General features: G+C 38.8%; 1 protein-coding gene across 1 annotated transcript; it reads right to left on the minus strand.

Moving 5' to 3' along the window:
* Positions 1 to 64: 64 nt before the first annotated feature.
* Positions 65 to 12,740, minus strand: LOC308226292 (protein-glutamine gamma-glutamyltransferase 6-like). Its single transcript, XM_080627919.1, has 13 exons — positions 12,621 to 12,740; positions 11,362 to 11,535; positions 10,935 to 11,174; positions 8,443 to 8,561; positions 7,380 to 7,508; positions 7,036 to 7,216; positions 6,622 to 6,757; positions 5,340 to 5,443; positions 5,001 to 5,243; positions 3,296 to 3,613; positions 2,529 to 2,692; positions 1,667 to 1,791; positions 65 to 585 (listed from the first exon to the last, which is right to left on the minus strand). The coding sequence occupies exons 1-13, from the start codon at positions 12,625 to 12,627 to the stop codon at positions 435 to 437; spliced, it is 2,091 nt and encodes a 696-aa protein (XP_080484045.1). The 5' UTR covers positions 12,628 to 12,740; the 3' UTR covers positions 65 to 434.
* Between the last annotated feature and the right edge of the window lie 2,373 nt (positions 12,741 to 15,113).

Raw genomic sequence — 15,113 nt, forward strand, 5'->3', positions numbered from 1 at the left:
AAGGAAAAAGCATCATCCTTAATCTTGTGATTTCTCATAATATTTCCATGGAATGCACAATTCATTATGAAAGAAGACAGTTCTAGGAATAGATTTATTGCTGACAATTAGAATGTGCTTGAAAAGAGACTGTATTAATAATCTGGTGGAAAAGTCAAAACCAGGAGCTTAACACAATGATATTTGATAAAACAGTGAAACTATTTCTACAGAAAGGGACTTCAATTTTCTAGAGAAGAGGACAAAAAAACCCAACAAACCCCAAACAATTTGAGACTACAGAATTAAGCACTGTGAAAGCAGGAGACATGATTCTATTGCAGTGTAAGAGGTCACCAACTTTTGCGGTAAGTTCCTTGCTGTCATTACTGTCCCTGTATAGAGGAAGATGTCTTGCCAGGTTAATGCTGAAACAGGAGATTGATTCTACTGCATTATGCGGATGCTACTGCAATGGTTACAAATCCCTTGACATGTGAAAATTTGTCACAGGAGAAGTCTACTTGCAGCTGTAAGGGCCCAGTCCTGCGAGGTGTGAATTCAAAATAAATTTTTGATCTCTCTCTTGGTGCCAGTGGTGCCAGACTGGAGAAAAAAAAAGAAAGAAAAATCAGTTAATTCAGGCTTGCATTGTCTTACCTTGAGATTCCCAAGAAGCAGAAGTGCATGATAACGGGAGCACCTACAGTTACTTGACTCCCAGCCTTGGGTTTTGAGAATTACTTAGGGTTTGAGGCTCTGTGCAGACCAGGAAATGAGAAAAGATAGTACTGCCTTCATTTACTCTTGAATAGCCTGGTGGAAATGAGCAGCACTATGTCATGCCTTGTTAGGGCTGGGTACGAGTGTGGATAGTCAACACAAACTGAGAACAGGAAAACTCTTATGTCAAAGGTCAGCACTCTGTCCAATGCCTGCTTGGTTCGTATCCATTTTGGCAATAATATGATTTTTCTAATGACTGGGGTTCTTTGTTTTGTCTCCTCTTGGCCTAAATTGATTGTCTTTCACTGGAATAATGTTTTCTGTATATTTTTATGGAATATGTCCAAATATTTACAGAGTCACAGCAAGTCAGGCTGTTTTATAATAAATCCCTACGAGATATGAACTACTCAGCACTGAGTTAATCCATAAAGCAGGAGAGTCCAGAAGAAAAGAAAAAAGTAGTAGAATATTTTGCTCTTAGGTTTTTTCTCTTACTTTAAAGGAGAACAGAGCAACTTCTTTTTTGGGCTGAAACAAGGGGAGCTATGGCAGTGTCTTACTTTTTTGCTTTAACTCAGACTTATTTTTTAAGTGCTAGGGTACTGTATATAAAAATAGAATCACAAAGACAAGTTGTAGAAGAAATATCAGAGAAACAAAAGAATTTGACATATAGAATCGTAGAATCAACTAGTTTGGAAAAGACTTTGACATGCCCGTTTTCTTGCCCATGAAAGTAAAATCTTAGCAGGTTTTAGTTGTTAAACAAGTTCCTACTTAGAAAAGATAAAACATGATTGAGGAATCATAGTATCTCAATGTATATTTGGTAGCATTTTATTTTTAAATAGAAAATATGAAAAAGACAATTCAACTATGATATTTTTCTGACTGAGGAAACTAGACATGCTGTTGGTCATGTTCAGAGCACTGAGTGAATGTTACAGCTTTCACTTACTGTATCTTGACCTGTTGATTCATCAAAGTCACTAGCAGTACACAGCGGTTCACAGGTTCAGGAAGGGGATTGGCATATGAGATCTCTAGAGAAACAGCTTTGTTCACTACAACCCGCCGAGGAATCTAAATGGCAAAGACACATTTCTAATCATTCACTGTTTCACACTTTTTTGGAGTCAGGCTTCAGTCAAACTGCAAGCAGAACATCTCTCATATTTGAGGCTGAATGACATATTGGTAGGAGCTGTGAAATTTAACAACTGGTACGCCTTTCTCAGTACTTGAAGCTGGACTTGGGTTAGCTAAACAGTGCTGTCAAGCTGTATGCAATATTTTGTGCACTATTTCAGTAAATAGTCTTGACTATGTGGACACATCTCATTAAACCTGTCTGCTGTTTGGGTTGCTAAGTGGCTTTTTTTTTTTTTTTTTTTAATTTATTTTGGCACATCATTGATTAGGGTTAAAGCATTAAAACAATATAAACTGTCCCTAACATAGATTAGAATTAAGGGTTTAAGTCTATATTTTGTGAGCAGGCAAAGTTGTTCAAAGACAACACAAGCACTTGCCAATAACTAGAATATAGATGAAATGAAAACAAGTTTTGTGAACATGTGACTGGGAAAGAAAGAAGGTAACAGAGCTGTTCGGAAGAACAGGGGGCAGATTCAGGCAAAGAAATTGCTCACTTGCATGCTTACTTTCTCAGTTTAAGCAGGCAGAATTTTAGAGCAACATCTGAAATTGCAGCCTAAAATAATGCATTTATCCCCACATTCTCATCTTAAAATCTGAGCTCCAGAAACACTCTTTGGTTCTTTCTGTCTGTTCACGGCATCAGAGAGAGAATTGTTTACCTTAATGATAATGTTTGTGTCCTCTAAAATGATTGTCTTCTCCACCAGCAACTTTACCCCACGCATGTGGATGACTTCACACAAAGCAGTAACTTGGATCCTTTTGTCGGTAGTCAGATATTTTCCATAATAAGAATAAGGGATCTTTAATCGGATGTGTTTCCCTGGAATTTGGACATATATTTAGGAATCACTACATTCTCAAAGAATGCTAAAGAAAAGAGAGTTACTGGGAGGGTGGTGATGGTGTTGAAATTATTGAACAGAATATAAGAGAGCTGAGTCTGTTTGTATTATTCCGTGTGAGACTGGTTGTGTATTTCCCTGTTCTAGTGATCCTTTTCTTAATTCATTTGACCCCTACAGTTTTGAATGGAGGATTTTATCCTGAAACCGGGGGGATCTACTCATCTGCATTTCACTGGATTCCTATCTCTTCGTATTTCTTGAAATTAGAGGTATAATAATTTTTATCTATTCCATCCTTATATCCTATTTGTTATATATATATAATATATATGTTAGCTATAATGTAAATGTAGCCTTCTCTATAACATTTCATGAGACCTTCAACTCTTGGTTGAACTAGTCAAAGTTTTCTGAGTAAAAATAGCTTAAGAAATGGGCTCATAAAAATACTATTAAGAGATGGAACACGCAGATGCACTACGAGGTTGATACAGATACGATATTGATGTTTTTTCCTTCTAGTTAACTTCATGTAGCTAAGAGAGCTCTATTGGCTCCTTAGGGACATTAAAAGTTACCTTGTTTAGAACCAAGATCCACAGAAGTGGTTGCCTTCAGGATCTCTGCCACTGCTCTCCTTGTGTACAGGATGGCTGAGGCATTCATGTCCACCTTCACGGTCTTGTGGTCAAAAGATAGGTTATTGAGAATTAAGATCAGGGTAATGTCTTTGCCAAATACTGGAGGTTCAGCCAGCTTGAATTTCCCAGAGATCCCAGGGTTTCTAATATTCTCTGAGGGCCTTTCATCTGGAGATTCTCTGTGTCCTTCTGTGATGCTTGGTCCAAATATCTTGGCCAAGGCCTTTTTATAAATCCGTCTTTCCTCAGGAGAACCTGGTCAAAGGAAAGAACCAAGTAAAATTCGTACTTCTGTTGCTATTGCTCCTTCTCTGTATAAAGGCTTTCAGAATGATACATGGTGTCAGCTCTGCATCACACAGAAATATTGTAATATCTAAAAGTGCCCCATACTTTTATTAGGCCTCTGATCAGGTTTTTCACAAGAGAATAATAAACATACTGTAATAAGGTGAATAAATCACCAAAATAAAATAAAATGCATTTGTATTTGTTTAGGATGCAGGACTCCTTTTTCTTTGGTCAGAACATACAGTAATGTGGTGTTACTTTACTAATCTGATGATAATCAGTCTCTGTATTAAATATGGTTGTGCTAAAACCTTGAGGAGTGAAGTATTGAAATATGGCCACTGATTCTGAATGGCAAATATTAAAAAAAGTTAAATATATCTTCCTCCTTTTTTTTCCATTATTTTTAAGACTTTGAGCCACAAACATTAAGCAAAGTAATATATGAATTGTGTAACCCTGAATTTAAAAAAGATGGAAAGACATAGGTACAAGATTTTGAGGGAAGATAAAAATATTCCTGCAAACGTATGGCTATGCAGTTCTTAACCTTTGTTGCATTTTTTTCTGAAGTACAGACGAGTGGCACTTTGTCCTTTGCCATTTCCTAGTATTTTGTTCCCAGAATCCAATAATGTGGAGGCCAAGTCCAGCAGGAGCGCAAACACATAACTGATTGGCAAGGAGATGACTGGATGTCAGAGCAGGAGCACAAGAGAGCCTAACTTGGTGAATTTATACAGGCAGAGATGGAGATTAGTCACTTCTCTTGGGAGTGGGATGTAATGGGGTCTTCAAAAGGAAACATGAGGAATTGGAATAGACACATCAAGAAAACAGTTATTTGCAGAGAAAGACTGAGCATGAGGTCTACTGGGAGGTGGATGTCTAGGACTGGAGTTTAAGGTTTTGGATTGGTGGCTTGGTTGCTGCCCTGCTTCATCTGCCAGATATGGCAGTAAACTAGTATTTATTATTCTATAACTTCCCATACTGCACACCTGCAGTTCATGATACACGATGGACTCAGCTTTAAGACTTTTTGGTATGACAGCTTGAGGGTTTGTCTGCCTTGGGTAGTAAAATGTATTTTATAGCCCTGTTTTGTGTATATATTACATTTTATACTTCTCTGTAAGGGACTAAATTATATTTTGTATTGTGTCTTAATAAGGACACCACTAAATACACAAACCCAGAAATATAATACCCATTGTGTTAAGAAAGTACTCTGAAAACAAGGGAAGAAATATTTTCTGAAGGAAGAGCAGAAATAATCAAACAAAACTGGTTACCCATCCTAGCCTAGCACCAATAATTCAGTAGGAGGTACTTGTGATAACTCTTTTACCTTCTGGATATTTGTAACTGTAGGTGACATCCACACGGGAGTTGCTGCCCACAGCTTTGGTGCTGATAAACCTGCCAATTATTTCAGTATCACAATAAACTCTTTTCTTAGTTCCATCGTTGTATACAATCCATCTGTTGCAATCAGCATTCACCTCCGTATACACAAATAATGTGTCATAATCGAAGTCTACATCACCTTCTTTGATGGCTGCCACAGATGCAGGACCACACTGAAATAATCCTAAAACATGGAAAAAAAAATAAAAATTCAAATTTCGTTAGTCGTGCTCAGTTTGAAGACAAAACGTTAAGTCATGATGAGAACTTCTCCTCTTACCTTTACTTTGTTCTTGTGGAGTCGCATCCAAAACCTGCCACCCATTGTATGATGATCCCAGGTCTGGGCGAATGAACCAGCTTTCGTTCCAGACGTGATAATCCCTGGAGACAAAGAACAGTGTCTAGAAAGCACAGTACGATAGAGGCCTACAAATTTCCAGTTTGAAAGGAGTTAAGATTTTTTTTTTTTTTTTTTTTAATTCTCTAAGGTCTGACAGAAGCTGTCTTGTTACAGCAACTCACTGCCTCCTTCAAAGGATAGGTTTACTGACTGCTTTTGAGGTGTAGACCTCAGGACACGGAAGGAAAGAATATAGATGTTGGCAGCTTGCTTTGGGAGCAATATGAACTGTAAGTGAAAGATTTAAGTTGTGAATATATGGAGCTGTATGAAGATAGGCTGAGAAAGTTGGGGCTGTTCAGCCTGGAGAAGAGAAGGCTGCGTGGAGACCTCATAGCAGCCTTCCAGTATCTGAAAGGGCCTGTAAGGATGCTGGGGAGGGACTCTTTATTAGGGACTGTAGTGATAGGACAAGGGGTAACGGGTTCAAACTTAAAGAGGGAAAGTTTAGATGGGATATAAGGAAGAAATTCTTTACTGTGAGGGTGGTGAGGCACTGGAATGGGTTGCCCAGGGAGGTTGTGAATGCTCCATCCCTGGCGGTGTTCAAGGCCAGGTTGGACAGAGCCTTGGGTGCCATGGTTTAGTGTGAGGTGTCCCTGCCCATGGCAGGAGGGTTGGAACTGGATGATCTTCAGGTCCTTTCCAACCCTAACGATTCTATGATTCTATATACTTAGTGATTTGGTTTAGTAACCTTCAAATGTGGGAAATGCTTTGTTTAAATAGAAACTCAGAATACCTATACTGAGTGAGATAAAGTCCAAATAATCTATTTATAGTGGTGATGAGAGGAAGCTATGACAGCAGTAAACCAGTTCAGAGCATGAAAGGTGCCATGAATGTTCATTATTATGAACAGATCGGTTAGGTGCCAGTAATTAAAAGAGCCTTAGCAATCAGTATATTGTCAATGGAAACATACTTTTAAAGAAAATTGCAATTTTTGGAGATCAGGGATTGCAAAAAATTGGGCTAGTTGTTGGAATTGTTATCTCAAACCCATTAAGAATGTTTTCTTTCCAAATGGGTGTATTCATTTTGGAAAAAATTTTATTCAGGCGCCTCTCAGTTGTTTTTGTACTGCTGGTGTTCACATTTGTAAGTCTCTTAAATCCTCTCTCTAATTACTGGTGAGATAAAAAAAAATCATATTTACCACGTGGAATCCTTGCCGATATTAAGACTCTTTCCAGAGCTGTCATAGTACTTATCAATACTCAGGTTTCTGTCCGCATCATGGGCAGAGTTAAAATTCGAAACCAACCGAGTAGGAATCCCCAAGCACCTTAGAACTGAAATATATTAAAAAATCATACAAAAAATAAAACTACAAAAAAACCCAAACAAACAACTCCCAAGCAACACAAACAAAACACACGCGGAACTTTAGTTTGATGATTGCATGTATCTGAGAAACAAAGTTAAGTGTCTAAATATTTTGTGATTCATCAGCATTTGCAGTCTTCAGAGCACTGTTCCTCTTGTAGAATTAATTGCTTTGTAGTTTTGATAAAACCAGAAGTCACAAATGCCTCCATTTCACCACAGTCCTCTTTTCTTAAAAGCTTACCTGTACACATGACGCCTGCAAAAACCCAGCACTGGCCATACTGAACAGGCTTGTAGTTGTCCTGACGCCATTTCTGGAGGATTACCACACTACCATCCCATCTGGATGGATTCTCATCTGAATGGAAACTTCCTTGCCACTTTCCCAGGAGAACTCCATTATCATTATCATTTCCATTGATCTAAAAATAGGCCAGTGGACAGAATGCACAAAATCAATTGTGTGTAATGCACCATATGTAGTTAATTATATTGTTTAAGGTGCAGGTGGCTGGGTTTCAGTGGTATAACTAATGCTTTCTGCATTAAACATGTGTAATTCAGATTAAGTTGTCAATTTCTTACCATAGAACTGATTACTCGGCCTACATATTTAGGATCTCCTCTTCGGGATACATCAATGGCTGGGTCCTGACGATAGTACAGGCTCAGATCAAGCATGGTGAGACAGATGTTCAGAAGATGATCTTGAAACTGTGATCAAATAAGATAATTTTTTAAAGAAAATATTTTCACAAATAGAATTAGAGGAAATTCTACTGCAGTTCTTGGCCAAAGAAGTGGTAAATGCTCCATCCGTGGCAGTGTTTAAGGCCAGGTTGGACAGAGCCTTGGGCGACATGGTCTAGTGTGAGGTGTCCCTACCAGTGGCAGGCGGGTCAGAACTAGATGATCTTAAGGTCCTTTCCAACCCAAACCATTCTATGATTCTTCCTTTCTAAGATATTCCAGCCCAAAGGTGAAAGAGACAATGAGGCACAAAGACAGTGTGCAGTTCACAGTGTGATACTGGTTAAAGACATGGCTAACTATTTAAAGCAAAAATCTGGCAGGATGCCTTCTGCTGTTAGAAGAAATCACTAAAGTAAAATTAAAACTGCCCAGCTTATCCTCATTGCAGTTATTGGATTCTCTTGAGTTATATCCCTGGAAACATTCAAGGTCAAACTGGATGGGGCTTTGAGCAATGTGATCTGGTTGAAAATGTCCCTGCCTATTGCAGAGAGGTCAGACTAAATTATCTTTAAAGGTCCTTTCCAACCCAAACCATTCTGTGATTCTATGTCAGTGTCTGTTCTAGCCCATTGTTACAGCATTACAAAAATGGTGAGTGTGTTGGAGGCACGCAGGTACGTTGTCATTTGTGGTGCTTTGGTCACAGATGAGGTCCACGCTTATACCATGAGCTTCAAGCACATGTAGAAGTCAGTCCTAGCTTCAGTGCTGTGTTAAGCCACCACTCACACGAAAGTCCTGTCAGGCACACAGCAAGCAAACCACAAGCAAGGCTAGCCAGGTTTGTTCAGTCTCCATATAAATAGGCATGCCAATTAGAGAGGCAAGTAATGATAAAAGACAACGCTATTGGAGACAGAATAAGAGCCTAAATGAATTCCTTATGACTCACCTGCCCATAGTACCATCCTCTTGCTTCAATGTACTTTGCATTACCCACGAAGATTATTCCATTTTCATTTAGGACATATTCTTGTCTCTCGTTTTCATTATCCATGTAGACATCGTCACCTGAAACCAAGTTGGGCATGCTTTTACACTTAAAGCTGAGAATACTAGCAGCCTTTCAAAAACATTTGAATCTTGATTTAGCAAGGGGGAAAACTGCTATTTAGAAAATGCGTTGTTATAGCTCCCTGAACACGTACAGCTCAGTGAAAAGGCCTGCTATTGTATATGGCTGGGGGGAAGAGGGATTCCACGTTAAACTAATGTAACTTTTTCCCTAATTCTATTATAGTCTTTGTTATCTAAATATCCCCTATCTGTATGTTGTATTTTTGTGAGGAAGATGGAGAAAAGCCCAGGCTAGTTCAATGGATATATCTGCATTCTCAGGGTAGTTATAATTAAAATAGACATTTGAAAAGAATCAGACAGATGACATTTCTCTCTCTTTTCCCATCATGTTTGTCTTGCTCTAAGATTCCTAAATGAAAATGTCTACTTGCTTAATCCAAAGTGCTATCAGGAATGTTATTAGGATAGTCTGTTAACCATTCACTTTGATTTTTATTGTTACTCGTTGGTTCCCTAATCTATGGCACAACATGTAGCTGCTATGAAAGCAGATATTTAGGTTTTGATCACTCTTTAGGTAGCAATGCCTACTTAGCTCAGTGTTTAATTTCATAATGTTTAAAATTATTTTCTAAAAGCTTCAGGATTTCAGGAAATGCATACTAAAAACGGCTTTTCATGAGTCAATTTTTTTACCTTCCCTTCCTGCAAATATATAGATTGTATAATTTATTTTAAAAATGTCACATTATATAAAGTCTATTTTTGTGGTGGCTGTCCACACTTTCGGGTTTTTTTTTAATAATGTGGACGTTATTGATTCCCAAGCTTTTGAGCCAGCACAAGCCTGGAGAACTATGGGCAGTTGCAGGTGCTGCACATCAATGTGTGAATCAGTTGGAAAGAGAAGAGCACTGAGAATGCTCAGCAATCCTGAAAATACTACTTCTGAAGAAAATATGATTTGTAAATTAGCTCAATTATTAAGGTAGAACAAAAATGGGGGCGAGGAATGGGGCACGGTAATCAATTCCAGAAATTCTTGTGAAGAGGATGGGGCAGAAAGGGGAGAAAATCTGTTCTTGTCTATCATATGTAGAATGACAAGTTTTATGCTGAAGTCAAAGCAAAAAAATTTCGTTAGTTAATAGGAAAAAATTCTAATGGAAAGGCTAGTGTTTAATTGGAATGAATTGCCAGGGGAGGTACTGCAGCTCCCCTAATGGCTGACCGTTAAGAAGGAATTAAAGATCTGTCAGGAATGACCTAAGTGCTAAATAGAGCATGGTGTGGGACTGGATAACTTCCTAAGGTCCTTCTAGCCCCATGAGTTTATGATTCTGAGCAATCTAAATGTCCTTCAATAATCACTTGAAGAATATTTTTTTTTCTGAAGTTCGTATGCTCGCAATTATAATGTTCTAGAGCCAGTACTTTGAATAAGCTTCTCAGGAGCTGTCAAATATTTCAGTCCTTGCCTGCAGTGCGGTTTCCATCTGAACTTACATGCAAGTTGCATCACAAGTGATCTTCCAAGGGGTTCTGGGAAGGTTTTTCCCAAAAGACTGTCTATGCAGAGACAGTCCGAGTTTCCTGAACATAGTTCTATAATTATTTCTATCTTTAAGACAGGCTGAGCTAAGTAGCAGCTTTTTTCATCTTGGCTCTTGACACATTTTTTAGGGGCCCTTGACTAACATAGCGACACAGAAGAAAACAGTGGATGATTGTGGCTACATTTCTTTTATAAGCTCTTTAGTCACTTGGTTGTCTAAGAGCTCCTGTAACTCGTGGTATATTTTAAGGCTAATCTAGGTTTCTAGACTATTGCATGTTTGCAAAAATCTGTGTTTAGGAATTTGCATTTCCTCTGTATTATGCTGAGGCTGCAGAAAAAAAAAAAAGAAAAAGTAAAAAAACAGCAGCAAGAGATATCCCTTTTCAACCCATGATGAAAGACCTGGGAAATGTCAATCTTCCTCACATTAGCCCTCTATCAGTTCAGCCATTGTCTTTGCAGTTAACATCTGTAAGAAAGTCTTGCTTAGATTTAGGTGCAAGTCAAGGATGTTACTGAGAAGTTCATTAATTTACAAGTCTGTCAGCCCTCATCTATAGAAAAGTGATCTGCTCAAGTCCTGAAGTCTCTGATATCACCCCATATAGCACATCTCTCTACGATAAAAGGGAGGGAGAGGTGCAGCAAATAGCTTCTTAAAGTAGCAAAACCAGATCTCTGAACAGATAGCTGAGATTGCTGCCACTGGTGACCCAAAGAGAGGCAGCTTGAGGCAGAAAGCTCACTGTATAGATGCAAAATCAAATAGGTCAGTTATGTTCAAGAGCAAAGGCCCTGGTACCTACCTGGGCACCAAGGGTTGAAGAGTAACACAAACTGCCCCAGAAATCTGGAGAAGATCTTGTTCCCTGAGGTTACAAGGAGGATGAGATTGTATCGTCCAATGACAGCATTGGCTGGGCTGGATATTGTAAAGTTCATATAACCAGTCTCACTGGGTCCTTGGACAGCACTCCAGCCACTCGCTCCCACCTCAGAGAGGTTAAATATAGCCTTTGTATGATGAGATTCTGAGGGGGATGGTCCTGCCAGAAAGAAGCGGTAATTGGTTTCCAGTCCATTGTGCAGTTTCAATATTAATAAGCACATTAGCCAGGGGAAAGCATTAAAAATACATCAGGAAAAATTGTATCTCTAAATAGAATGTGGAGAAGTACAAGGGATAAAGATTGCAGTTCTGTGAGAATATGGATCAAGCTAAGGGAGTATTACCTATTTCAGTGACAAATGCTAGGCTCTCTCCATTCTGCTTTGGTCTGTTGAAGTACAGAGTAATGGTGAAGGCTTGTCCTCGCCTCACAGTCAACTCAGTGTTGGCATATCTGTCAGTATGGTGTGTGCTTGCATTTACTGATGGCTGCCAGCTGATATGTGTTGGTGTCAGATCTATAAAACAAAAGAAGAGATGAAGATTCTTCCAAATAATTTTTATTAATGCTAGTATCATAAATGCAGTGAGGTTGGAGGGAGAGGGGACAGAATGGGGGAACATGACCACCACCATTTTGAAGGGAATTTAAAAGAAAACAGTAACAACAAAACAAAACAAAAAAGTGGGATAGAAAGGCTGGATTAAGGCCTATGGCACCATGCACTATTATGGCAGGGATCTTCAAACAAGTTCTAAGTCTGTCTCATATCATATAGCATTGCAATGAAATACTACGTCAGATCTGAAACAATATTGCTGCATATTAAACTACAATTTATACATAATCTTTGAGGAAGAAGTAAAAGTAACATTTAACTTATGGGGAAAAAAAAGTGCCATAATTAAATTCAAGGAAGAATCTTTTTTTTCTTTGTAGTCTAAGACACACAAAGAAGTAACGTGAGCAAGCACTGATGGACTGAAAAAAAGAATCTTTATCATGATGCTCTTGGGAGAAGAATGAACTGCAGTAGGCTGCTGCTTTCCCTGCAAAGCAACATTTTAAAACTGATTTCAAAATGTTTATTTCATCATTAAACAAGAGAGAACTCTGCTTGGCAATTGCCCAGTTCAATAGTCATCTTCATTTTCAACTGTAAAAAGCAGATACACTGTTATTACCACTTGCCTTTGGCAGAGTTTTAGTGCATCTTTGAATTCCCATCTGTAGACTCCATGCTCACAGCTCCATTTGGATGGAGCTAATTTTGTTAATACAAAGCATAACACATCTCTGAAATACCGTTTAAAATATGAAGGGTTTAGATGGAGTTCTGCATGGTGCCTTCTGAAGTAATGGGAATTTCTTTTCTTTCCTTCCCCCCCCCAATATCCTCTGCTTAGCTCAAAAATTATTCTCTAACAGGTCTCACTATTATTAGCACAGTAGAACACTGAAAATTAAGCACAAGAACAAATTACAATATGAAATTTCCTTCAGATAAGAGATCTGAGCAGATACCTACAGGGCATGTATCTTTTGGAAACAGTCCGGAATAAAGTATCTGCCAAAGGGAAGCAGATGACATGCAGAACTCACCTGCCATTCCCTTAGCTTAAGAGAATTGCATACAACTTCTACTTTGTTCTTCAAGGATGTCCAAGTCACATTAATCATAAAAAACCCCAAAAGACCAACCACCAGCAATCTTTTTGTGCTGTCAGCTGAAATTTGAGAGAAGGGAGAGGTACTTAGCAGTTGTTATTAATACCTGTAGACTTGTCAAATGAATTAACTAGTTCCTATAATATACGTATGCCTAATGACAATGTTCCTACTCAACGTGGGTGTAATTATGGGAGGAGATACCAAATTATTTACTCAGAGGAAATGCATTCTCGTTAATTCCAAGACAAGAAGAACTTCCTACAAAGGATAATAGGTGTGCCATGAGTAAGTTATCTTTAAGGATGAGGAAATGGGGAGTGTGGTGGGACATAAAAGCCATACGAAGGAAAAAGGAACATTTCCTGATTACTTAACTTCCAGATTGCTTAATGTCACTTCTGGTTTTGCTAAGCAGCTGTGAGTTGGTTTTAGAGGGTTTTTTTGGGTCTCAAATTATCTCCAACTGCCTCCTGATTTATGTGAAATTATAAAGTCTCAACAGAAACAAATGTCTGTTTACCTGTTACGCTGGTCAGCTCCATACTACTCTTTCAGCAAAAGTTTTATTTCAAAAAGAACCCCCAAACTGTTAACCATGGTAGTTTTTAATCAGTACAAACTCTAAGCCTGTCTAGCTTCACAACTGTGAACATATTTCTGTACCCTTGCTTAAACATGTACAGATAATAAAGTAGCATTGTTCTGGCAAGGAATATTTAGCTGTTTAAGATCGTGCAGCTGCACTGATCATGTTTTAGCACTCAGTAAAGACTTAAATAAGTCTGAATTTCAAGTTCAAAAGAAAAAACAACTAAACAAAACCCCCACAAACTGGAAGAGCAGCAGCCATTCAGCTCCAGCAGCTGTTTCTAAGGTTTATTTAAAAAAAAAAAAAAAAAAGTCTTCTTGAGCCTTTTGGAGAAACACTCAAAGAATAGGAGAGTACTTACTTCTATGACATTCATGCTAGCCCTAGCCTGAAAAACAAAATCAAAACCAAACTAAAACCACTTTTTCACACTTGGTATCTCCACTTACATTATAATTCAGAGGTTCTTCCTCCTCTTGGAAATTTCTGGGATGTTCAGGCTGTCAAAGCTTGTTCCAGACTCTCCCTCAAATGGATTTGATTGCTGTTCAGAGCTACTTTAGTTGGTCTTTTTCTCTTTTCCTTAATTCATATTCCTTGGAAACCATAAGAGCCACAAGCCTCTGATGTTACCTGATCTTCACACACAGCCCTAGTGACAAACCGCATCGACCAGTTCTTAAGTTCAGGTGCTCAGTACTTACAGTGATTGCTTCAGATGTTACACATTGCTCCCACTGGAATATGACGATTTCCTTTCTTCTTCCTTGCTACTCACATAAGTAATTACATCTCCAAACACTTTTTCTGTCTTAGCTGCAACCACCACCTTTACCTCTGTGTGACACACCCACAGCTGTGCTCACCAAGCCACCAGAACCTCTCTCTTGGACTGGCCTACATCCCAAACTGGCACCTGCCAGTCCACACCTTCACCACAGTAAAGCATCAGCAGCTGCTTTTGTAATCCCTTTGGAATGCAGTGGTCATGGTTCCTAAGTGACTAATGACTTAACACTGTCGCAAGTGTTTTTCCCAGCTCAATTCCACCCACCTGTCATCCAAAATGGTTCAAAGTATTTTGTTCCTCCTTTTTCCCTTGACATTACAGTGCAGTTTGCTAACTTTCAGAGAAAAACATATTCTTTTATTTCATTCATCTCCTGAATAATTTTTGTCTATCGTTCAAGTATTGCACTATCATATCCTTAGGGTAACAAGGCACTTGCATTGTTACTACTCTTCACTAGAAAGAGATCAGTATAACTTCCACGAATGTTGTGGAGTCCCTTCTGTGAGTATGTCCAAGCAGGCACACAAAAAGAGTATATAGTCAGTCAGAACTGGGGCTGCTCAGGTAACAGTGAGGAGTCCCTCTGGCATGTCACAGGTACTTTCTGCTATGTGGTGGAGTTGGGGGCAAATGCTGCCTCGAGGCACTTTTTAAGACCTTACTGGCTTCCTGGTCCAGCAGTCCAAAGTGCAATAGAGCATTAGCTTGACTTTCCATTCAGTTCATCTACAGAGATCATCTTCAGTCAGAGATTGACTTAACTGGTGCACAATTATTGGCCATAAACCAAGTCACTCACTGGCCTGCACCTAGTTCACTTGTTCTTGGAACCCAGCTTTTGGCCTTAAATGCTATCCTCCCATAAAGGGTTTAAGTAAGCTTTACTAAACCTGAATTCTGAAAGATAACTTCCTGATGCACAAGCTATGGTGAAGAATTTCTAATTCTTCTCAAGTTAAAATTTAAGATTACCCTCCCTTTCATTCCCAAAGACGACTTTCAGCAAGTGCAAAATAGCAGCACGCAAAATACCATGTGTGTT

Source organism: Psittacula echo (assembly GCF_963264785.1).
Source record: "Psittacula echo genome assembly, chromosome: 12".
In the NCBI taxonomy this organism is placed as follows: Eukaryota; Metazoa; Chordata; class Aves; order Psittaciformes; family Psittacidae; genus Psittacula; species Psittacula echo.

What these genes read in the sequence shown, in the direction of transcription:
- LOC308226292 (XM_080627919.1), bottom strand. An exon ending in ATCGGCAAGGATTCCACGTG is followed by an intron (nt 5,444 to 6,621) that starts GTAAATATGATT and finishes CTTTGTCTCCAG; the next exon opens with GGATTATCACGTCTGGAACG. An exon ending in ACACAAACATTATCATTAAG is followed by an intron (nt 1,792 to 2,528) that starts GTAAACAATTCT and finishes TTTGCCATTTAG; the next exon opens with ATTCCTCGGCGGGTTGTAGT.